This window comes from Sciurus vulgaris (assembly GCF_902686455.1).
Source record: "Sciurus vulgaris genome assembly, chromosome: 14".
NCBI lineage: Eukaryota > Metazoa > Chordata > Mammalia > Rodentia > Sciuridae > Sciurus > Sciurus vulgaris.
In genome coordinates, this window is record NC_136475.1 from 72,830,950 (window position 1) to 72,854,602 (window position 23,653).

The 23,653-nt window shown below is 39.1% G+C and overlaps 1 protein-coding gene across 1 annotated transcript in view; it reads right to left on the minus strand.

Annotated features, from left to right (window-relative positions):
* Nucleotides 1–527: 527 nt before the first annotated feature.
* Nucleotides 528–23,653, minus strand: part of TTC27 (tetratricopeptide repeat domain 27) — a 233,296-nt gene continuing 210,170 nt past the window's right edge. Inside the window, exons 20-21 of the mRNA XM_079109989.1 lie at nucleotides 7,755–8,496; nucleotides 528–791 (exon numbers count right to left, since the gene is read on the minus strand). Of these exons, the coding sequence (XP_078966115.1) occupies nucleotides 8,374–8,496 (123 nt within the window). The 3' untranslated portion in view covers nucleotides 528–791; nucleotides 7,755–8,373. The remainder of the gene's footprint in view (nucleotides 792–7,754; nucleotides 8,497–23,653) is intronic.

Below are 23,653 nucleotides of genomic sequence, written 5' to 3' on the forward strand. Positions count from 1 at the left end.
AAACACAACTAAAAATTTCCAAAACTTTGAAGTTCTACCTCAATCTTCCACTTGATTGCTGAAATCCTTGTCCTTTCCAGTTCTTTCCTGCCCATTTTCTACTGGGGTTCATAGCTCACTACTGATAGGGATTTAACTTTAAAACCTTGCTCCACCCACCCAGTCAACCATCTACCTATCCATCTGCCCATCATCTATTTGTTCACCTGTTCCTCAATGACTTCCATAGAGATTTAAATGGACCCTAAATGTCACTCTCTGGTGCTACATCATTTTGTTGGATCTTTCTCATAAGTACTGTCTCTTCTTTAAGAGGACCTAATTTGAGGCATAAATAAACTTTTATTTTTAAGGCTAGTATGATAACACAAAGAGAAGCAGGTGATTAAGGAAAGAACATTAAGCACAGGTGAGCATTCATAAGCAAAATTCACTAATGAGAGAATTTTTTAAAGACTTTTTAATGTTCAGAAGATTTTACATTTATAGTTTATAAAATGTTAAATTTCCAAAGGCAGTTGAAACTAGTAAAGCAGCTAGGAGTAGAAATTGTTCACATCTTATAAATAAGAACATGGAAAAAAACAAGGTCAAGTGATTTATGCATAGGACCCAAAATTCAGCAAGCCAAGCCAGGAACCCAAGAATTCCTCGCTGTGACTCTTGTACTAAGATTATTAACCTCAGCTGCTGCCTTCAATATTTGTTCCCATAGACATTACTGAGAAAGCATTTTACTTAGGCATTTTTGTAATATGGCACCATTTATAGCTGTCTTCACCCATAATAACCTTATTTTTTTTTTTTTTTTTTTATTGTAAACAAATGGGATACATGTTGTTTCTCTGATTGTACATGGCGTAAAGGCATACCATTTGTGTAATCATAAATTTACATAGAGCAATGTTGTTTGATTCATTCTGTTATTTTTTTTCCCTTCCCCCCACCCCTCCCACCCCTCTTTACCCTCTATACAGTAGTTCCTTCCTCCATACTTGCCCCCCTCCCTAACCCTAACTCTAACCCTTCCCTCCCCCCCATTATGTGTCAACCTCCACTTATTAGCGATATCATTCGTCCTTTGGCTTTTTGAGATTGGCTTATCTCACTTAGCATGATATTCTCCAATTTCATCCATTTGCCTGCAAATGTCATAATTTTATCATTCTTTATGGCTGAGTAATATTCCATAGTATATATATACCACAGTTTCTTTATCCACTCATCAATTGAAGGGCATCTAGGTTGGTTCCACAGTCTGGCTATTGTGAATTGAGCAGCTATGAACATTGATGTGGCTGTATTTCTGTAGTATGCAGATTTTAAGTCCTTTGGGTATAGGCCAAGGAGTGGGATAGCTGGGTCAAATGGTGGTTCCATTCCAAGTTTTCTAAGGAATCTCCACACTGCTTTCCATAGCGGCTGCACTAATTTGCAGCCCCACCAGCAGTGTATGAGTGTACCTTTCTCCCCACATCCTCGCCAACACCTGTTGTTGCTCGTATTCTTGATAATCGCCATTCTAATTGGGGTGAGATGGAACCTTAGGGTGGTTTTGATTTGCATTTCTCTTATTACTAGAGATGTTGAACATTTTTCCATATGTTTGTTGATTGCTTGTAGATCTTCTTCTGTGAAGTGTCTATTCATTTCCTTAGCCCATTTGTTGACTGGACTGTTTGAATTCTTGGAGTAGAGTTTTTTGAGTTCTTTATAGATTCTGGAGATTAGTGCTCTATCTGAAGTATGATTGGCAAAGATATTCTCCCACTCTGTAGGCTCTTTCTTCGCATTGCTGATAGTTTCCTTTGCTGAGAGAAAGCTTTTTAGTTTGAATCTATCCCAGTGGTTGATTCTAGCTTTTATTTCTTGTGCTATGGGAGTCCTGTTAAGGAAGTCTGGTCCTAGACCAACAAGATGAAGATTTGGACCTACTTTTTCTTCTATAATCTGCAGGGTCTCTGGTCTGATTCCGAGGTCCTTAATCCATTTTGAGTTTAGTTTCGTGCATGGTGAGAGATATGGGTTTAGTTTCATTCTGTTGCATATGGATTTCCAATTCTCCCAGCACCATTTGTTGAAGAGGCTATCTTTTCTCCATTGCATATTTTTGGCCCCTTTGTCTAGTATGAGAAAATTGTATTTATTTGGGTTTGTGTCCGTGTCCTCTATTCTGTACCATTGATCTACCTTTCTATTTTGGTACCAATACCATGCCGTTTTTGTTACTATTGCTTTGTAGTAGAGTTGAAGATCTGGTATTGCAATACCCCCTGTTTCACTCTTCCTGCTAAGGATTGCTTTAGCTATTCTGGGTTTCTTATTCTTCCAGATGAATTTCATAATTGCCTGCTCTATTTCTGTAAGGTACGTCATTGGGATTTTAATTGGAATTGCATTGAATTTGTATAGCACTTTAGGTAGTATGGCCATTTTGACAATATTAATTCTTCCTATCCAAGAACATGGAAGATCTTTCCATCTTCTAAGGTGTTCTTTAATTTCTTTCTTTAGTGTTGTATAGTTCTCATTGTAGAGGTCTTTCACCTCTTTTGTGAGATTGATTCCCAAGTATTTTATTTTTTTCGAGGCTATTGTGAATGGGGTAGTTTTCCTAATTTCTCTTTCTGAAGATTCATCACTTATGTATAAAAATGCGTTGGATTTATGGGCATTGATCTTGTAACCTGCTACTTTACTGAAATCACTTATAAGTTCTAAGAGTTTTCTGGTGGAATTTCCAGGTTCCTCTAAATATATAATCATGTCATCAGCGAACAGGGATAGTTTGAGTTCTTCTTTTCCAATTCGTATCCCTTTAATTTCTTTGGTTTGTCTAATTGCTCTGGCCAGAGTCTCAAGAACGATGTTGAATAGAAGTGGTGAAAGAGGGCATCCCTGCCTTGTTCCAGTTTTTAGGGGAAATGCTTTCAGTTTTTCACCATTTAGAATGATATTAGCCATGGGCTTAGCATAAATGGCCTTTACAATATTAAGGAATGTTCCCACTATCCCTATTTTTTCTAGCGTTTTGATCATGAAGGGGTGCTGTATTTTATCAAATGCTTTTTCTGCATCTATTGAAATAATCATGTGATTCTTGACTTTAAGTCTATTAATATGGTGAATTACGTTTATTGATTTCCTGATGTTGAACCAACCTTGCATCCCTGGGATGAAACCCACTTGATCATGGTGCACTATCTTTTTAATATGTTTTTGTATGCGATTTGCTAAAATTTTGTTGAGAATTTTTGCGTCGATGTTCATTAAGGATATTGGTCTGAAATTTTCTTTCCTTGATGAGTCTCTGTCTGGTTTAGGTATCAGTGTGATATTGGCTTCATAGAATGAGTTTGGGAGGGTTCCCTCCTCTTCTATTTTATGGAATACTTTGAGAAGTATTGGAATGAGCTCTTCCTTAAAGGTTTTGTAGAACTCGGCTGAGAACCCATCTGGTCCCGGACTTTTCTTTGTTGGTAGGCTTTTGATGACTTCTTCTATTTCAGTACTTGAAATTGGTCTATTTAAATTGTTTATGTCCTCCTCATTCAGTTTAGGCAATTCATATGTCTCTAGAAACCTGTTGATGTCTTCGAAATTTTCTATTTTGTTGGAGTATAGATTTTCAAAATAGCTTCTAATTATGTTTTGTATTTCCATCCTGTCTGTTGTGATATTTCCTTGTTCATTCCGAATTTTAGTGATTTGGGTTTTCTCTCGTCTTCTCTTTGTTAGTGTGGCTAAAGGTTTATCAATTTTGTTTATTTTTTCGAAGAACCAACTATTTATTTTGTCAATTTTTTGTATTGTTTGTTTTGTTTCAATTTCATTGATTTCAGCTCTGAGTTTAACAATTTCCTGTCTTCTACTACTTTTGGTGCTGTTCTGTTCTTCTTTTTCTAAGGCTTTGAGCTGTAGTGTTAGGTTGTTTATTTGTTGAGTTTTACTTCTTTTATTAAATGCGCTCCATGAAATAAATTTCCCTCTAAGTACTGCTTTCATAGTGTCCCAGAGGTTTTGATATGATGTTTCTTTGTTCTCATTTACCTCTAAGAATTTTTTAATTTCCTTCCTAATATCTTCTGTTATCCATTCATCATATAATAGCATATTGTTTAATCTCCAGATGTTGGAATAGTTTCTGTGTTTTACTCTTTCATTTATTTCTAACTTCAATCCATTATGATCTGATAGAATACATGCTAGTGTCTCTATCTTCTTGTATTTGCTAACATTAGCTTTGTGGCATAATATATGGTCTATTTTAGAGAAGGATCCATGTGCTGCTGAGAAGAAAGTGTATTCACTCTTGGTTGGATGGAATATTCTATAAATGTCCGTTAAGTCTAAATTATTGATTGTGTTGTTGAGATCTATGGTTTCTTTGCTCAATTTTTGTCTGGAAGATCTGTCCAGTGGTGGAGCGGCGTGTTAAAATCACCTAGTATTATTGTGTTGTGGTCTATTTGGTTTCTGAAATTGAGAAGGATTTGTTTGACATACATAGATGAGCCACTGTTTGGGGCATAGATGTTTATGATTGTTATATCTTGCTGATTTATGCTTCCCTTAAGCAGTATGAAATGACCTTCTTTATCCCTTCTGACTAACTTTGGCTTGAAGTCCACATTATCGGAAATGAGGATGGATACTCCAGCTTTTTTGCTGAGTCCATGTGCATGGTATGTTTTTCCCCATCCTTTCACCTTTAATCTATGGGTATCTTTTTCTATGAGGTGAGTCTCTTGCAGGCAACATATTGTTGGATCTTTCTTTTTAATCCAGTCTGCCAGTCTATGTCTTTTGATTGATGAATTCAGGCCATTAACGTTCAGGGTTATTATAGAGAAATGATTTGGTTTCCCGGTCATTTGGTTCATTTTTAAAATTTTGTTTATTTATTTGTTTGACACAACTTGTTTCCTCCTTTATTTGACAATTCCTTTAGGATAATTCCTCCCTTTGCTGATTTGCTTCTTTGTTTTTCATCTCTTCCTCATGGAATATTTTGTTGAGAATGTTCTGTAATGCTGGCTTTCTTTTTGTAAATTCTTTTAGCTTTTGTTTATCATGGAAGGATTTTATTTCATCGTCAAATTTGAAGGTAAGTTTTGCTGGGTATAAGATTCTTGGTTGGCATCCATTTTCTTTCAGGGCTTGAAAAATGTTGTTCCAGGCCCTTCTAGCTTTTAGGGTCTGGATTGAAAAATCTGCTGATATGCGTATTGGTTTCCCCCTGAATGTAATTTGGTTCTTTTCTCTCACAGCCTTTAAAATTCTGTCTTTATTTTGTATGTTAGATATTTTCATTATAATGTGCCTTGGTGTGGGTCTGTTGTAATTTTGTGTATTTGGAGTCCTGTAAGCCTCTTGAACTTGATTTTCCATTTCATTCTTCAGATTTGGGAAATTTTCTGATATTATTTCATTGAATAGGTTGTTCATTCCTTTGGCTTGTTTCTCTAGGCCTTCCTCAATCCCAATAATTCTTAAATTTGGCCTTTTCATGATATCCCATAGTTCTTGTAGATTCTGTTCATGATTTCTTACCATCTTCTCTGTTTGTTCAGCTTTGTTTTCAAGGTTAAATATTTTGTCTTCAATGTCTGAGGTTCTGTCTTCCAGGTGTTCTATCCTATTGGATATGCTTTCTATGGAGTTCTTAATTTGGTTTATTGTTTCCTTCATGTCAAGGATTTCTGTTTGGTTTTTTTTCAATATCTCTAACTCTTTATTGAAATGATCTTTTGCTTCCTGTATTTGCTCTTTTAACTGTCGATTGGTGCGATCAATCAATGCTTGCATTTGCTCTTTCATCTCATCATTCAATGCTTGCATTTGCTCTTTCATCTCCTCGTTTGCTTCTCTGATCATTTTAATTATGTACATTCTGAACTCCTTTTCTGTCATTTCTTCTGCCATGCTGTCATTGGGTTTTATTGATGTAACATCTAGATTTGTTTGCAGCATTTTCTTTCCTTGTTTTCTCATGTTGTTCAGATATCAGTGGACCGCTGAGATATTGCAGATTTCCTCTGTTGATTTACAATGACCCTGAAGATTTCTATATATATCCCCTCTTAGCCTTCAGTAGGCTGAAGTCTTGGAGGAGGTTGATAATGCGGTGCTCCACAAGGAAGCTGCCTCTCTAGGAGTGGTGGCCTTCAGGTGGGGTATATTCCCTGCTAGTGGGCAGAGGTGCCTCCACTTGTTGACCAATGGTCATCCAAAGGGGACCTAGGCTGTGGGCTGAGGCAAGGCCTGTTTGGGCCTGAGCCTCTGGTTTTACCGTCCTTGTGGGAAACCTCACCCAGCAGGGAAGACTCACCCGGTGGGGAGGTCTCGCTGGTCAGTTTCCTCCTAGAGGTTCCCCTCAATTTACATCTACTGCCTGGGCTGGGCTGCCTTCCTCTGCAAAGTTTCCAGGGGCCCGGCCCTACCTCCTGGGCCTGGGAGCCTCACCCTTCGCAGATGAATCTCCTTAGGCTGCCCCTCCTCAGAGAATTTGCCCATAGGCCTGGAACCTTCGCTCCGCCCTAAGCCTGTCTCTGTGCGGCTCTTCCACCCAGAAGCCTCCTAGATCCTGGGACCCTGTTCTGCACCTAATCGCCTGGCTGCGTGGCCCCTCCTCTGAGCAGCCACCTGTGGCCCCGAACAATCGCTCTGAGTCCCAGAGACCCGCCACAGGCCTCTTCCTCCAGACAGCTGCCCAGTATGCCGGTGCGGTCACTAGGAGTCCAAGAAACTCACTTCGTGCCTCCTCCTCCCACCAACCACCCGTAGCCCGGGGCAATCAATCACTCCGAGTCGAAGTGACCCTGCCCGTTCCTCCTCCTTCTCCAGATAACCCCCCGGGTGTTCAGGAGCAGTCCCTCTGAGTGGCTCTGAATCCACGTGACCCGCTGCACGGGTCCTCTGGGCCACCGCCCGGAGCTCTGGTGTGGTCCCTCAAGACCAAGCGTCCCACCACGCTTCTCCTCCAGGCAGCCCCCCTGTGTTCAGGAGCTGTCACTTTAAGACCAAATAACTCACCACTCGCCTTCTCCTCTGAGCCGCCGCCTGGAGCGCTAATGCAGTCACTGGGAGTCCAAAGGACCCGCCGCGCTCCTTCTCCTCCTTCTCCTACTCCTCCGGGCAGGCCCCGGGGTTCAGAAGTGGTCAGAGTCCAAACAGCTCGCCACGCAGCCCCTTCTCTGGCAACCGCCTGTAGTTCCCGTATAGTCGCCCGAATCCAAGCGGCTGCTCCTCTTCCTCCTCGTCCTCAGGGCAGGCCCCGGGGTTCAGAAGCGTCGTTCTGATTCCAAACAGCTCGCCGCGCGGCTTCTCCTCTGGCAACCGCCTGCAGCTCTGGCGCAGTCTCTCCGAATCCAAGTGGCCACGCTCCTCTCCTCCTCCTCAGGGCAGGCCCTGGTGTCCTGAGTCCACACAGTTCTCCCCGCCTCTCCTCCCCCGGGCAGCCGCCGGAGCCCCAGTGGCTGCTCCGAGTCCCAGCGCTGTGCCGACCGGCCTCCTCTATGGCGCTCCAGCGGGGGGAGGGGCGTCTCGCCGGCAGTTCTACTTCACAAAGTTTCCTGCGTTCCGGGACCCCCGTCCCATCCGGGATGCCCCCCCAGGGGGTGAGAGTCACCCGGCTACTTTGAGTTGGTCCCAAGCGTCTCAATATCTCCTCTCTTGAATCCTGAGTTCTGGAGCAACACGTAATGCAGCCACCCTCTAGGCCGCCATCTTGAAAACCTCTCTTGCATAATAACCTTATTAAACACAATCTTCAGGGCTGGCGGTGTACACCACGAGGAGCGGGTAACAGCCTGGTTACTAGCGGCTAATGACTGAATTGTAGTTTGGGTATGTCATTTTGTTCTCTTGCATTTTCTTGATTTCAAAGTTAGACCATGCTCACCCTTCCAAGCCTGTATCTTTCTGACACAAACATAAAATCTCAAGAAGTGTAAATGTTTCCATCACCAAATCCACTTTTTTATCACCCTTGGACAATAAAGCAGCCAATTTAATGATTCCACAAACTTGTAGTATATGATTTTTTCCCCCCTGTTTAGACTGTTTTTCCAAAGAATGATCCAATTCATGTTAGGTTGAAACAGAATTAAATCCTATGCTAAAAAGGAAACTATTTTCTCTTTGTGCTGAAATACTTCGAGAATAATATAAATCATGAAATTAATCAAACTGAAGGCCTAAAGAAATAAGGGTCTTTTTATATTCCTTAGAAAGTGCAAACATTTGAGAATATCACAAAAACAAAAATGTTAGCCATAAAACAAATTTATTTTAAAAATCAGTTTCAGATAAACAGATATAAGAGAAACTCTAAAAGGTGAAGGCACCTTTTCCAGAATGCTCCCAGCACAGTCAATACTGATTTCGAAACTGGTTGCTTAGGTCTTGGAGCTCTGTGACCAAGGCATCCATAGCTGCTATTTCATCTGCTAAATCCCCAGAAATCTCTCCTGTTGCCACTTCTGTAAAAAGTTGCTACAACATAAAAAACAAAGCATAACCATCAAAACAATGAAAATTTCTTTTAAATAAAATGGATACAGAATATAGAATTAAAGTATTCTTTGAATAATAATACTATAACATAGCATTTGTTCACCATCCTAGAAATACACAAGCGGTAATAAAAACGAGTCCAAATAACAGGCCTGAACTTAAAAACTCAAATGAGCTCTGCTCTTCAATTACTTTAAATACTGGTCATTCGTTTCAAAGTAATTCAATGGTTTTTCAATGAACAAACATCGTTCATTCAAACAAAAATCTGTGCATGCAAGTAAAACAAATATTTTATATTCAAATTCATATAAATCATACCTTTATGCTACTTATTTGAAAATTAAGTTTCATGTATGCATCAGAGATAACAAAGATTATTAAAATTTAGTAAAAGCAAAAAAGTCCAACAAAATAAAAATAACTGTGTGACCCTACTGGAAAAGGAATCACCTTGGGAGGTTTATTGCAACATACTTCAATAACACTGTTATAGCCAAAAACCCTCTGGAATGCTTCTCTAGGAACTGCCTGCTGAGCCAATATAGGCACCCAGAAAAATCAGCTTTAGGATTTTATGGCCGTTGTGTGCGAACATACATGTTTGCATGTGTCTGTGTTTTAATCGGAAGGATAATTTATTTAGCTTGCCATATATCTTTTTTTATCAGACTTGACTGGATGATCTGTACAGCTTTTCATAACAGAATGACATAAGAACTGCCACAGCACGACCACTGGAGAAAACACCTGTTAGGAAAACAACCTGAGTTCATCTTGTGTGTTTTTCAGCTAAGAATCACAGAGCTTGCAAATCCTAATGAATCTGCCTCACTTCTCTATGAAGTAAGGAGGAAGTGGAGACAAACTGAAGCTTAGAAACAATAAATAATCTGCCACGTGTACGAGGTCAAATCTGCTCTTCCCTCAGGGTTTCCATCCCCAGGCTCCCTGGTCTCCAACCGACAGCCCTCATGCAACTCTTGGCAGCAACCCTGTGCAATGACAGGGTAGAGGAGTCACTCTGTCCTGGGGAGTGTGAACTGAATCACTTGTTAGATGAGTCTATTTAAATTTCTTAGAGCTTAACAGGTTGTGTCTGTTTGTATTAATAAAGTGATTCTTTGTTTAACAGGGGAAAAAAGTTCTAGGAGTTCATTTCCATGAAGCCTCTGGTCTGGCAAGAAAAGGTCAGAGATTTGTGTAAACTAAACCGACTGCAAGCTATTTAACAGTTATTTCAATGCAATTTCACTTTTTAAAGTGTTTTTAATGCAACTCAGTTTAGCATTATGATCAATTAGGCACATGATCAGATTCCCATTTATTTTATATGCAAGAAAGTGCTTCAAAGGAGGCTTAGGAGGAAATTTTTCTCCCAGGAATAATTTTTCTAATAAGAACAAAATCTAACACGGATGATTTTGGTGTTGGTGGGGTGCTGGGGATTGAACCCAGGGAACTTACCATATCCCCAGCTCTCCTCCACCCCCTATTTTTATTTTTTATTTTTTAAAGATGTTGATAGACCTTTATTTTATTTATTTATTTATATGTGGTGCTGAGAATCGAACCCAGTGCCTCACATGGAGACAAGTGCTCTACCACTGAGCCACAACCCCAGTCCTGTACCCACCACCCTCTTTTTTTGAGACAGGGTCTCACTAAGTTGCTTAGGACCTCACGGAGTTGCTGAGGTTGGCCTCAAACTTGTAATCCTCCTGTCTCAGCCTTCCCAGTTGCCTGGATTACCAGCATGTTCCACCAAAGCTAGTCACAGATAATGTTTTGAGGTCTCATTTTCAGTAGCTGGAAATTTACAACAATATGAAGGCTGTATAGTACCTGTACAGATAATATTATTTAAGTCAAGCAGGTACAAATTTATGTAAACATAACAACTGATTTAAAAAAAAAAAAAAAAAAGGCTTTGCAGAGAGATAAGGGAACATCCTGCAGAGAGAAAGTTATGGATGAGTTAGTGATCTAATCAAAAGCAGGAAACTCAGCTTCTGATCTGGGAAGTCACAGAATAACCCAGAATAACCTTGCTTCCTTGCCTTTTAAGAGAGCTCTTGCAGATTTCTAAGATATATAATTTTGAAGTTGTGCTGCCAAGCTGGGAGGAAATATAGCTCAGCTAAATAGTGATGGTAAAGTGAGTTACTAACTACTGAGGAAAAAATCGGGCTTTAATATAAAAAGATCAAACGATTAACAAAGATGAACTCCGCAAAAGTTTTACAGAATTAAAAAGTGTCCAGAAGTGGCTTCCATGTGCCACAGACCTTTCCTCACAAGTAAATCAAATTAGTTTGCAACCTGAAACTAAAGGGTGAAAGCGAGTTAAGATTAGAAAAGAGAGTACTGAATTCTATTTGAAGTTATATTTCTTTAAATTTTGCTTCCAGAGGTATGATCGAAGGCTGACTGCACAGTAGAATCACCTAGGAAATCTAAAGGATTTCCAGGCTCCATCCCAGACCTGAATCTGTAGCTGTCACAAAGTCTAAGAATCATCTTCCAAAGAGCCCCCTGGGTGATTCCTAGGCATCTCCACCCCAGCACTGGCCCACGAGGTGGAATTTGTAAGCTAATAGCATATTTCAGTTGTCAAACCCACCATCTATCGTAACAATGTGTGTGTGTGTTTTTGTCAAATCCATGTACTATAAACTTAAAAGTATTATCTAAATCAATTTTTATATGCATAAAATCCTGTTTAAAAGGAAACATTTTATCACTATTATAAATGAAAAAGGAATAATGATATTCATAGAATTGTAGGTTTGATGTGCCAGTAATGCTTTTTCTAATATGCCCTGAAATAAATATATGTTTAAATCAGAAGTTTGCCCAAGTGGTACCAGAGGCATATGTTTGGGAAAAGTGATAATAAATAGAAGAGCAATGTTTAATTATAAACATTAATTTCAAAGACTCCTAAGTTCCAACCAACAATCTTATGTGTCTTACATTTAGAGAATTTGTCCACAAGCAGGCTCTTGGGTTCCTGAGACATACTAGGCCTCGGCAGGGAGGCACGAAAGAGAAATTACATATGGTGTGATCTGGCCATGGGACCAATAATATTCTCATCAACACAACCAAACACCTGGAGACTGTTATCTAAAATATAATGTGGGCTAAAATTATCCCTGATGTAAAGGAAGACTTAAGAATAGTTAGCTGAGATTAATGACCTTTTACCATTTGACAGTTCTAATTAATTCACGTCACGCTCACCTTTGCTTTAGATAATAAGCCCCGTAAGTTGAGTCGGACTGAAGAAAGAACTTGGACAGCTTCTTGGGGACTGGATTTGTTTTTACTGCATTTTATAGCCACTGTAAGATAAAGATGGGAAAAGTACCCATTAAGAATTGGCAATGATAATTTATAGCTACAAAAACCAATTATTTAGTTAGAATTTATTAAAACTGTCTTTAGAAATATTTCTACCTGGAAAATTTTTATTTAAAACATTTTTTAGTTGTAGATGGACATAATAACTTTATTTTATTTATTAATTTTTATGTAGTGCTGAGGATCAAACCCAGTGCCTCACACGTGTTAGGCAAGTGCTCTACCACTGAACCACAACCCCAGCCCAAAAGTAATAATGATGTGCACTTCCCTAACTCTTCCCCCACTCCTCTTTCTTTTTTTGCAGTGCTGGGGAACAAATTTAGACCTAGCCTCACTGATCTATAACCTCCTGTCCCCCTCCTTTATGAAAGAAGTTTATTGCTAAGAACTTTGAAGAAAATAAGTGGGTTTTTTGTTGAGTTACAGATCACCAGGAAGAGATCCTAAGTTCATAAATACGTGTGTGTGTGTGTGTGTGTGTGTGTGTGTGTGCGCGTACAGACTAATGAAGTTGGGCAAGAAGACAAAATCTTATTAAAAACAAGGTATCCCCAGAGGTTAAAACAGATGGAACATATTTCAGTGTAGCTGTCCATGGTGTCAAGTCCCTAATGGGGACTCACAGGTGCTGATGACACTACCTCAAGTGACATGCCAGGGATGCAGAGCTCAAAGCTTACTGCACTTTCATACTCAGAAGTTAATACCACCCATCTGGAGGAACTGACACCAACAACCTTATGTGTCTTGCATTTAGGAAATTTGTCCACTACCAGGCTCTTGGGTTCCTGAGCCATACTTGGCATCGGCAGGAAAGAGAAATTACTCATCCCAGATGACTCTGCCTCCAGCATTCTGGGGAACCCATTTTCCTAGAAGCTGGATTTATGAAGGGGGCATACGGCTCCCTGGCAGAAGGCCCAACTATGCTTTAAAAGTACAAATGAAGAGCTCTGTACAAATATAATGCCTCTTATCTCTCCACTGATATGTTCTTGCTTTTGTTCCTTGACTAAACTCAAATAGACCAATAACCAGATCCTATTTTAAAACTACACCATATAGTGCAAGGATTTAAAGTCTCCTTATAACTCTAGATCACAGAGCATGGTTGAAAAATAGATTTCCTTTTCATTGCAAACTCTAATCAATTGGTAGAAGCTGCCTGTACCTGGCGAAATGTTTTGTCACCAATCAATAGTATCTTCCATGGTCAGTCAGTAAGAGCTAGGTTTGACGTTCCTATTTCAGAAGAATGATTGGACCTTGACATTTCTCAGCTAATGGTTGAAAGGATGCATGGCAATTAGCATCTTCTGAGGGATCGGTTGTCCCAGAGATAGTTAGGAATTATATCTGTTTCTTTTAATAGAGAAAGTTGTAACTACCATGGTAGAGGTTTTTGGGCTGTTTAATACTCAGTAGCTTATATCAGACACAACTGTATTTCTTTAATTCTTAATTTTCATTAAGAGAAAGAAAGAGCAAAAGACAAACACATACTCCATTAGTTCCCTCTTCAATCCTATTTCCAAAAGGCATTAAAGATAGAGAAAGAGCTAGGGTAAGGGAGAAGGAGAAGGAAAAAATAACCTGCTGTTTCAAAGCATCAGAAAATCCAAGACAGAAGTACCTCATGCCTGAAGACTGCAGTTAAAAAGCATAAACACAGCCCTCACACCCCCCAAAAATAGCATAACTATTATTTATTGTTTTAAAAGTTCCATGATGACAAAGAACAAAGGAGTTTTTGCCCACCCTTTCCCAGAAAACATCCCAGAAACTGTAAATGAATATCCCCAGACAATGCAAACGGGCACACAATGACAGCACTGTTACAGATGGGTCTCCAGTGCCACGGTGGGACCGCAGTATGACGCACACAGTGACTGAATAACAGCAACTCACAGGGAGCAAAGATTTAAAAAATGCTGTATTTCCTTTTCAAAATTGGGTGGGGTGGAGAACAGTATTGGGGAGAAAGACAAAAAAGAGAACAGAAATCCAGCTCATTCTTTAAGCACTGGTGCACAAATGCAACAAACACAGGTTAAGATTTATCTTTATAATCTAAAGTATATTAGAAACAAAGGTGGGCTTCCACTCAAATATGCTTAAAATGCAGGAGCACCAACCCATAAATCCATTAAAGTCCAAGGAGAACTTCGGAGAATAGACACTTGTTTTTCTCCAAGTCTGTCCTGATGGAAAAATGGTGCCATAAGTTCAAAACCAACATTAAGCTGCAAAATGAAGATTTTCCCTGCAGTATTGCTTTCACTTGCATATTTATAAGTTGACAGGTTTAATACCAGCACTTGGTGATTACAGACAATCTTGGCTTTGACCTTTACAGAACCAGTAGTTCACAGAAATGTTTAGACTTGGCAAGTTTAGGTAGATAAGATAAATTCTTCCGAGTAAATCCCACCCTACTAATTATGTGCATAATACACTTTAGAGTGGGTTTCCCCAAATAGAACACTGTATCCACAAATGCCAAAGGCAAAAGGCATGAATACTCTGAGCCCAGCCACCATAAAGCCAGCAACCCCTAAAGTGTCCTTCCAATGATCTGGCAATTGCTTCCAAATTCTCTATACACAATTTCAGCTGTACAGAGTTCAAGACTTTTACCTTATCTGTCAATACTTAGTGGTTCAGGAAATTGGAATTTATATCCTTTTGGTCAAAGATACCAGAGGCCATAGTAGAATTATTAACTACCAAGCCCATTTCTAAACTGTTTGAATGTTCTGGGACTTTTTTATAGGCAAGTTAAACTTTATCCTTGTTCTTCATTTTTCTTTTTTTAGTTTTGAGCCCCTTATCATGTAAACCACATCCTCCACTTCAGAAGAAACAGGGTGGGGGTGGGAGGGTGAGAGATTAACATTTGAACCATGTGTAAAATAATGCTAAGTGTTGAAATGATTGTATTTATTCTTCCTAACAACCACGGAGAGGTATTACCCCCGACTTTACCTACAACGAAACTAAGGTTTAGAAAAGTTAAGTCATTGACCTGAAATCAATGACTAGCAAGCACACAGCAGAGTGGCCCTGGAGCTTTAGTCACCAGATTGTGAAGCTCTGCCCTTTTCACTGTGCCTTTGTGGCTCCCTATTTGCTGTCATTATTAGCAACAGGAAGAAGTTAAGCAGAGAAGTAGGAAGACTTTAGAATAGGTTCTCAGTACCTCATTCAGTTCATAACAATGGTACTTTGCTATTTCATTGGAACCAGGGCATCACACACCTATATTCAAATGTAAATATAAAAATGAATTATGGGGCTGGGGTTGTGGCGCAGTAGTAGAGCACTTGCCTAGCATGTGTGAGGCACTGGGTTCAATCCTCAGCACCACATATAAATAAAATAAAAATTTAATAAAGGTCCATCAACAACTAAAAAAAATATTTTAAAAAGTGAATTACTGGGGAGATCCAAGATGGTGGACTAGAGGGAGACTGCATTCCTTGTTGCTCCGTAACTCCAGTTTCAAGCAGAGGATATCTGTTTCTTGGTGAGGCAGGTTTCGCTGCTTATCAATCCCCTGCTGTCTACCCCATTTGTCTGCTGTGATCACCTGCAGTCTGCCAGCATATCAACGCCTTTTTTGAGTGCAGATTGTTCACTGTCAGGTGCCTATCATCTGCCATTTGCCTGCTTCTCGCCTCTCCATCGCCTACCTTACACCTATCCATCACCCAACACACGAGGTTCACCTCCCGATCGTCTGACAACAGTCAGCAAACTGATTGCTGACCGCCAGTGGAGCGCCAGCTGCTTGCGGTTGCCTGGAAGTTCACTGTTACAGTACCTGCAGGTTTGGTTACACGTGGCTGCCGCCATTTTGAAACAACAGCCAGGCCCCATAGGACCCCTGGACAGACTGACTGAGCCCCATCTCCAGGATCCCTCAGCCCAGCAGATCACTCCCTGCCTCTGGGGCCCTCACATTGACAGACTGCTCCGTGCCGCCAGGAACCCCAGACCGACTGACTGCGCCCTATCACTGGGACCCCAGACCAACTGATTGTACCAGGCCTCCAGGATCCCGCAACCACACCAAACACACCCGATCTCCAAGACCCCTGCCTGACCAACTGCACCCCGTCTCCAGGACCTCCAGCTGACCACGTCCACACCCTGAGCTGCAGCTCCCCATTTGCCAACACATTTGGAAGACAGAGCGGCCATCTTGGATAATCCTGGAAGCTGTAGCTCCCATTTTTAGGTGGGGCAAATCCCATCCTGAGACGCCTGCTGGAGACTTGAAGCTCATTGTCAGGTACCTCTCATGCATCAGGCTACTGAAAACTGGGAGGTTTCATTACTATATGACTGTTACACTGTAGATTTTCTTTTTTCTCCTTATTGAAAAAGTTTAAGTTTTTATTTCTTTACTTTTCTTGCTCTTTTCCTTTTGTTTACCTGTTCCCTCAGAGTCTCTTTCTCCCTTTTTTGCATGTTAACATCCAATTTCTTGGATTACACTCTCATCCTTTCAATTATCTAGAACTTCTATACATTCTTTTCTTATCCCATTAACAGCTGCATTCTACATCCCTCTGCATCCTCTTTGTCCTCCATTAGAAACTGCAGACCTTATTGCAAATCTGTTTGTTTTACTGAAGATAATATTTGAACTCATTCTGTTTATTATGACAATATTGTTATTGTCCTGGGGCTATTTGGTCTAGGATTGCATAGTGTCTGAATTGGGCACTGCTAATATTGATCTCCCCTTAAAGAAAAGGTTTTGGAAACCTACAGGGCTACTATAAGCCTATAGGGGGAAATCTGCAATACTCCAGATCTGCACTGCTAGAGGGGAAGATACATGAACAACATGAAAAAACAAGGGAAGGAAATGATCCAAACAAATCTAGATTCTATATTAATAGAATCCAATGACAGTATGGTAGAAGAAATATCAGAAAAGGACTTCAGATTATACATGATTAAGATGATTCGCAAAGCAAAGGATGAGATAAGAGAGCAAATGCAGGCAATGAATGATAATACCAATAAGCTGAAAGAGCACCTGCAGGAAGCAAATGATCATTTCAACAAAAAGATGGAGATTCTCAAAAAAAATCAAACGGAAATCCTTGAAATGAAGGAAACAATAAACCAAATAAAAAACTCAATGGAAAGCATCACCAAAAGACTAGACCACTTGGAAGACAGAACCTCAGATAATGAAGACAAAATATTTAATATTTTAATATTTAATTGAAAATAAAGTTGCCCAAGCAGAAGATGGTAAGAAATCATGAACGGAATCTCCAAGAGCTATGGGACATCATGAAAAGACCAAATTTAGGAATTATTGGGATTGAGGAAGGCACAGAGATACAAACCAAAGGAATGAACAACCTATTCAATGAAATAATATCAGAAAATTTCTCCAACCTGAAGAATGAAATGGAAAATCAAATACAAGAGGCCTACAGAACACCAAATGCACAAAATCACAACAGATCCACACCAAGGCACATTATAATGAAAATGCCTAACATTCAAAATAAAGATAGGATTTTGAAGGCCGCGAGGGAAAAGCATCAGATTACATATATGGGGGGAAACCAATATGGATAGCAGCAGACTTCTCAACCCAGACTCTAAAAGCTAAAAGGGCCTGGAACAACATATTTCAAGCTCTGAAAGAACATGGTTGCCAACCAAGAATCATATACCCAGCAAAACTAACCTTCAGATTTGAAGATGAAATAAAATCCTTCCATGATAAACAAAAGTTAAAAGAATTTACAGACAGAAAGCCTGCGCTACAGAATGTTCTCAACAAAATATTCCATGAGGAGGAAATGAAAAACAACAATGTAGATCAGCAAAGGGAGGAACTACCTTAGAGAAAAACCACTCAAAGGAGAAACCAAGCCAAATTAAAAACCAAAAACAAGCCCAAAGGATGGGGAATACAAATCATATCTCAATAATAACCCCGAACATTAATGGCCTACACTCATCAATCAAAAGACATAGACTGGCAGAATGGATTAAAAAGAAAGACCCAACAATATGCTGCCTGCAAGAGATTTATCTCATATATAAGGACATCCACAGACTAAAGGTGAAAGGATGGGAAAAAACCTACCACGCACCTGGACTCAGTAAAAAAGCGGGGGGTTTCCATCCCTATATCAGATAAAGTGGACTTCAAGCCAAAGTTAGTCAGAAGGGATAAAGAAGGACATTTCATACTGCTTAAGGGAACCATAAATCAGGAAGACATAACGATAGTAAATATTTATGCCCCAAACAATGGTGCATCCCTGTACATCAAACAAATCCTTCTCAATTTCAGGAATCACATAGACCACAACATAATAATTCTGGGTGACTTCAATGCATTGCTGTCACCACTAGATAGATCTTCCAAACAAAAACCAACCAAAGAAACCATAGAACTCAATAACACAATCAATAACCTAGACTTAATAGACTTATATAGAATATTCCATCCATCAACAAGCAGATACACTTTCTTCTCAGCAGCACATGGAACCTTCTCGAAAATAGACCATGTGTTATGCCACAAAGCAGCCCTTTGTAAATGCAAAAAAATAGAGATACTGCCTTGTGTTCTATTAGATCATAATGGACTGAGAGTAGAAATCAATGACAAAATAAAAAACAGAAATTACTCCAACACCTGGAGACTAAATAATATGCTATTGAATGAAACATGGATAACAGAAAACATCAGGGAGGAGATAAAAAATTCTTAGAGGTCAATGAGAATGACAATACAACATATTAAGATCTCTGGGACACTATGAAAGCGGTACTAAGAGGAAAATTCAATGCATGGAGTGCATTCCAGAAAAGAATGAAAAGTCAACAACTCAATGACCTAACATACAGCTCAAAGCCCTAGAAAAAGAACAGAATAACAGCAAAAATAGTAGAAGACAGGAAATAATTAAAATCAGAGCTGAAATCAATGAAATTGAAACAAAAATAATTCAAAAAATTGACAAAACAAAAAGTTGGTTCTTTGAGAAAGTAAACAAAATAGACAAACTCTTAGCCACACTAACAAAGAGAACGAGAGAGAAAACTCAAATTACTAAAATTTGTGATGATAAAGGAAATATCATGACAGACACCACTGAGATACATAACATAATGAGACGCTACTTCAAAAATCTGTATTCCAACAAAATAGAAACTACGAAAGACACTGACAAATTTCTAGAGACATATGCCCCTCCCAAACTGAACCAGGAGGACATACACAATTTAAACAGATCAATATCAAGCAATGAAACAGAAGAAGCCATTAAAAACCTACCATCCAAGAAAAGCCCAGGACCAGATGGATTCTCAGCTGAGTTCTACAAGACCTTCAAAGAAGAACTGATTCCAATACTTCTTCAAAGTATTCCAGGAAATAGAAAAGGAGGGTACCCTACCAAACTCATTCTATGAAGCTAATATCACCCTCATACTAAACCAGGAAAAGACACATCAAGGGAAAGAAAATTTTAGACCAATATCCTTGATGAATATAGATGCGAAGATCCTTAACAAAATATTGGCAAACCTTATCCATAAACATATTTAGAAAATTGTGCACCATGATCAAGTGGGGTTCATCCTTGGAATGCAAGGATGGTTCAACATTTGTAAGTCAATAAACGTTATCCATCATGTCAATAAACTGAAGTATAAGAATCATATGGTTATTTAAATTGATGCAGAAAAAGCGTTTGACAAAATACAACACACTTTCATGCTCAAAACACTAGAAAAAATAGGGATAGTAGGAACATACCTGAACATTGTAAAAGCTATTTATGATAAGCCCATGGCCAACATCATTCTTAATGGAGAAAAACTGAAACCATTCCCTTTAAAAATGGGAACAAGACAGGGATGCCCTTTTTCACTACTTCTATTCAACACTGTCCTCGAAACTCTAGCCAGAGCAATTAAGCAGACTAAAGAAATTAAAGGGATACGAATAGGAAAAGAGGAACTTAAGCTGTCACTATTTGCTGATAACATGATTCTATATTTAGAGGATCCAAAAAACTCCTCCAGAAAACTTCTAGACCTCATCAACGAATTCAGCAAAATAGCAGGCTATAAAATCAACATGCATAAATCTAAAGCATTTTTATACGCAAGTGATGAAACATCTGAAAGGGAAGTGAGGAAAACGACTCCATTTCCAATAGCCTCAAAAAAAAAAAAAAAAAAAAAAAAAACTTGGGAATCAATCTAACCAAAGAGATAAAAGATCTCTACAATGAAAACTGCAAAACACTGAAGAAAGAAACTGAGGGAGACCTTAGAAGATGGAAAGATCTCCCATGTTCCTGGATAGGCAGAATTAATATTGTCAAAATGGCCATGCTACCAAAAGTGCTATACAGATTCACTGCAATTCCAATTAAATTCCAATGATGTACCTTACAGAAATAGAGCAAGCAATCATGAAATTCATCTGGAAGAATAAGAAACCCAGAATAGCTAAAGCAGTCCTTAGCAGGAAGAATGAAACAGGGAGTATCGCAATACCAGAACTTAAACTATACTACAAAGCAATAGTAACAAAAATGGCATGGTATTGGCACCAAAATAGACAGGTAGATCAATGGTACAGAATAGAGGACATGGACACAAACCCAAATAAATACAATTTTCTCATACTACACAAAGGTGCCAAAAATATGCAATGGAGAAAAGACAACCTCTTCAACAAATGGTGCTGGGGAAAACTGGAAATCCATATGCAACAGAAGGAATTTAAACCCCTATCTCTCACCTTGCACGAAAATCAACTCACAATGGATCAGGACCTTGAAATCAGACCAGAGACCCTGCATCTTATAGAAGAAAAAGTAGGTCCATATCTTCAACATGCCAGCTTAGGACCAGACTTCCTCAATAGGACTCCCATAGCACAAGAAATAAAAGCAAGAATCAATAACTGGGATAGATTCAAACTAAATAGCTTTCTCTCAGCAAAGGAAACTATCAGCAATGCGAAGAGAGAGCCTACAGAGTGGGAGAATATCTTTGCCACTCATACCTCAGATGGAGCACTAATTTCCAGAATATATAAGAACTCAAAAAAACTCTACACCAAGAATACAAATAACCCAATCAACAAATGAGCTAAGGATATGAACAGACACTTCACAGAAGAAGATCTACAAGCAATCAACAGATTTATGAAAAAATGTTCAACATCTTTAGTAATAAGAGAAATGCAAATCAAAACTACACTAAGATTCCATCTCACCCCAATTAGAATGGCGATTATCAAAAATACAAGCAACAATAGGTGTTGGAGAGGATGTGGGGAAAAAGGTACACTTATTCATTGCTGGTGGGGCTGCAAATTAGTGCAGCCACTCTGGAAAGCAGTGTGGAGATTCCTTAGAAAACGTGGAATGGATCTACCATTTGACCCAGCTATCCCACTCCTCGGCCTATACCCAAAGGACTTAAAATCAGCATACTACAGAGATACAGCCACATCAATGTTCATTGCTGCTCAATTCACAATAGCCAGATTGTGGAACCAACCTAGATGCCCTTCAATTGATGAAATGGATAAAGAAACCATGGTATATAAATATATATGATGGAATATTACTCAGCTATAAAGAATAATAAAATTATGGCATTTGCAGGCAAATGGATGAAATTGGAGAATATCATGCTAAGTGAGATAAGCCAATCTCAAAAAACCAAGGATGAATGATCTTGCTGATAAGCAGATAATGACACATAATGGGGGATGGGAGGGGGGCAAGACTGGAGGAAGGAGGGACTGTATAGAGGGAAAAGAGGGGTGGGGAAGGGGGGGAAGGAAAAAATAACAGAATGAATCAAACCTCATTACTCTATGTAAATGCATGATTACACAAATGGTATGCTGTTACTCCATGTACCAACAGAAACAACATGTATCCCATTTGTTTACAATAAAAATGAAAAAAAAAAGTGAATTACTACATTCCCCTGGTATTTTTCCATTAATGCAAATAATTAAAAGTGGTCTTTAACTGGACTATATTTACTCAATAGGCAAACACTTTTATAAGTGAGGCCACCCACCTTCATATTATACTCTCTAAATTCCCAAAGATAGGAACTGGATTGTATTTTGTATTTCTTTTTTTACACAATAGCTTTTGTACATTGCTGAGTACTCCAGAGATCTACATATTTTTATGAATACATATTTTTATTTCTAAAGGAAGAATATGAGTCAAGAAAAAGTTAATAGATTTCCTTAGTACTACATGATCAATACAGACTATGTGGAGTGAAGGTTATTTACTAGCTGTAAAGATATTTTGCATCTCTACAAAAGTTTCTAATTCCTGTCATTTATTCAAACAGTATTTTGTGCTTAAGCCTCTATCCTGTTTCTTCTAATTGCTCCAAAGTACATACTTCATAGTAGTTGGTCCGTCTGTTGAATTAAAAACTAATATTAATATAATGAAGTAATCTAAGATTATTTATAATGGGACTTTGCTTTTAACTACCATCCTTTTTTATCCAGTTAAAAAATACATTAATATAGGCCGTGGAAATCAAATACCATGTGCAAGTCCTAAGGCTCTTTGAACAACTTCCTTAAATGATGTAATATCTTTCTCCCAACCAACTGGACTGTGTGTCACACTTGTATGGCCTTCGAGAGATACTGGAATGCCTAAGGAAAAAGAAAGAACAATATTTAGACTAATAAGTAGAATTCACACTTCAAACTGTTTCCTGGAAGTCATATGGATCTAATTCCAAACTTGAAAAGCCAGCGTCCTGTACTATATAGAACAGCCTCTCTTATTCTCATCAAAGAAGGGGCAGCGATACACACCCAAACAGCAATAAGCAATTACAAGAAATCAATGGCTGTGTCTAGATGTCTATGTTTTTGATTCCCTGTAACCAAAAAGTATAAAGATCATACCTGGAAATCTATAAGCAGTATACAGATTGCTTCATCATTTGCAGCTATCAGCTTAAGAGACCCAGTTAAGAGAATGAGGAGTGAACTTGGTGAAAACTATGGAGCTGCTGGTAGGTATGTGATCTCATATAAGCTTAAGACACTCTCTTTCATTTTCTTGCCAACTCAAGGCAGAAGTCATAGATCAGAGGATTCAGAATATCCTTACTCCATATTTCCAAGAGAGTACATAATTCAAGAAGAAATGGAAGGACAGAGTAGGAGTGTGTGCGTGCAGCATGCGATGTTTTCCTCTGGCCTGACAAGGGATGGTATACGCCAGCTGTGTGGACTGAGGGAGGAGAGAATGGCTAAGAATCCCGTAGATTAGCTGTACTATGGCTGATTCCAAACCCGCGCAAGGAGTATGTTTGATTTGTTGTGGATGTTTTGAAAAGAAACACAAAACAATATTCCAACCTTGGAAACTGGGAGCTCCTTTAGGTTCAGAGATAAGAAACTAACAGCACAACGGCAGAATAACTGGCATTCTACTGCCCTTGTGAGAAGGGGGCAGGACAACCTTGCAAAGCATTGTATGTTCAGACTTTAAAAGTTCTCTTCATCTACTTATCTAGTGCCTTTTCTTTTCCCTTTGTAGTCCCTGCCTCAGATCTCAAGTCTTTCTGTCCTCCTTCCAGTCTGCCTTAGTCTTTAGCAATGAGCCTGTAAAAGCGGTGCAGAGCAAGGAACAAGAGCCAGCTGTTTTCTGCAGATCCAGCAGGGGCAGCAGGTTAGAGACCCTTTTAACAGGAAACA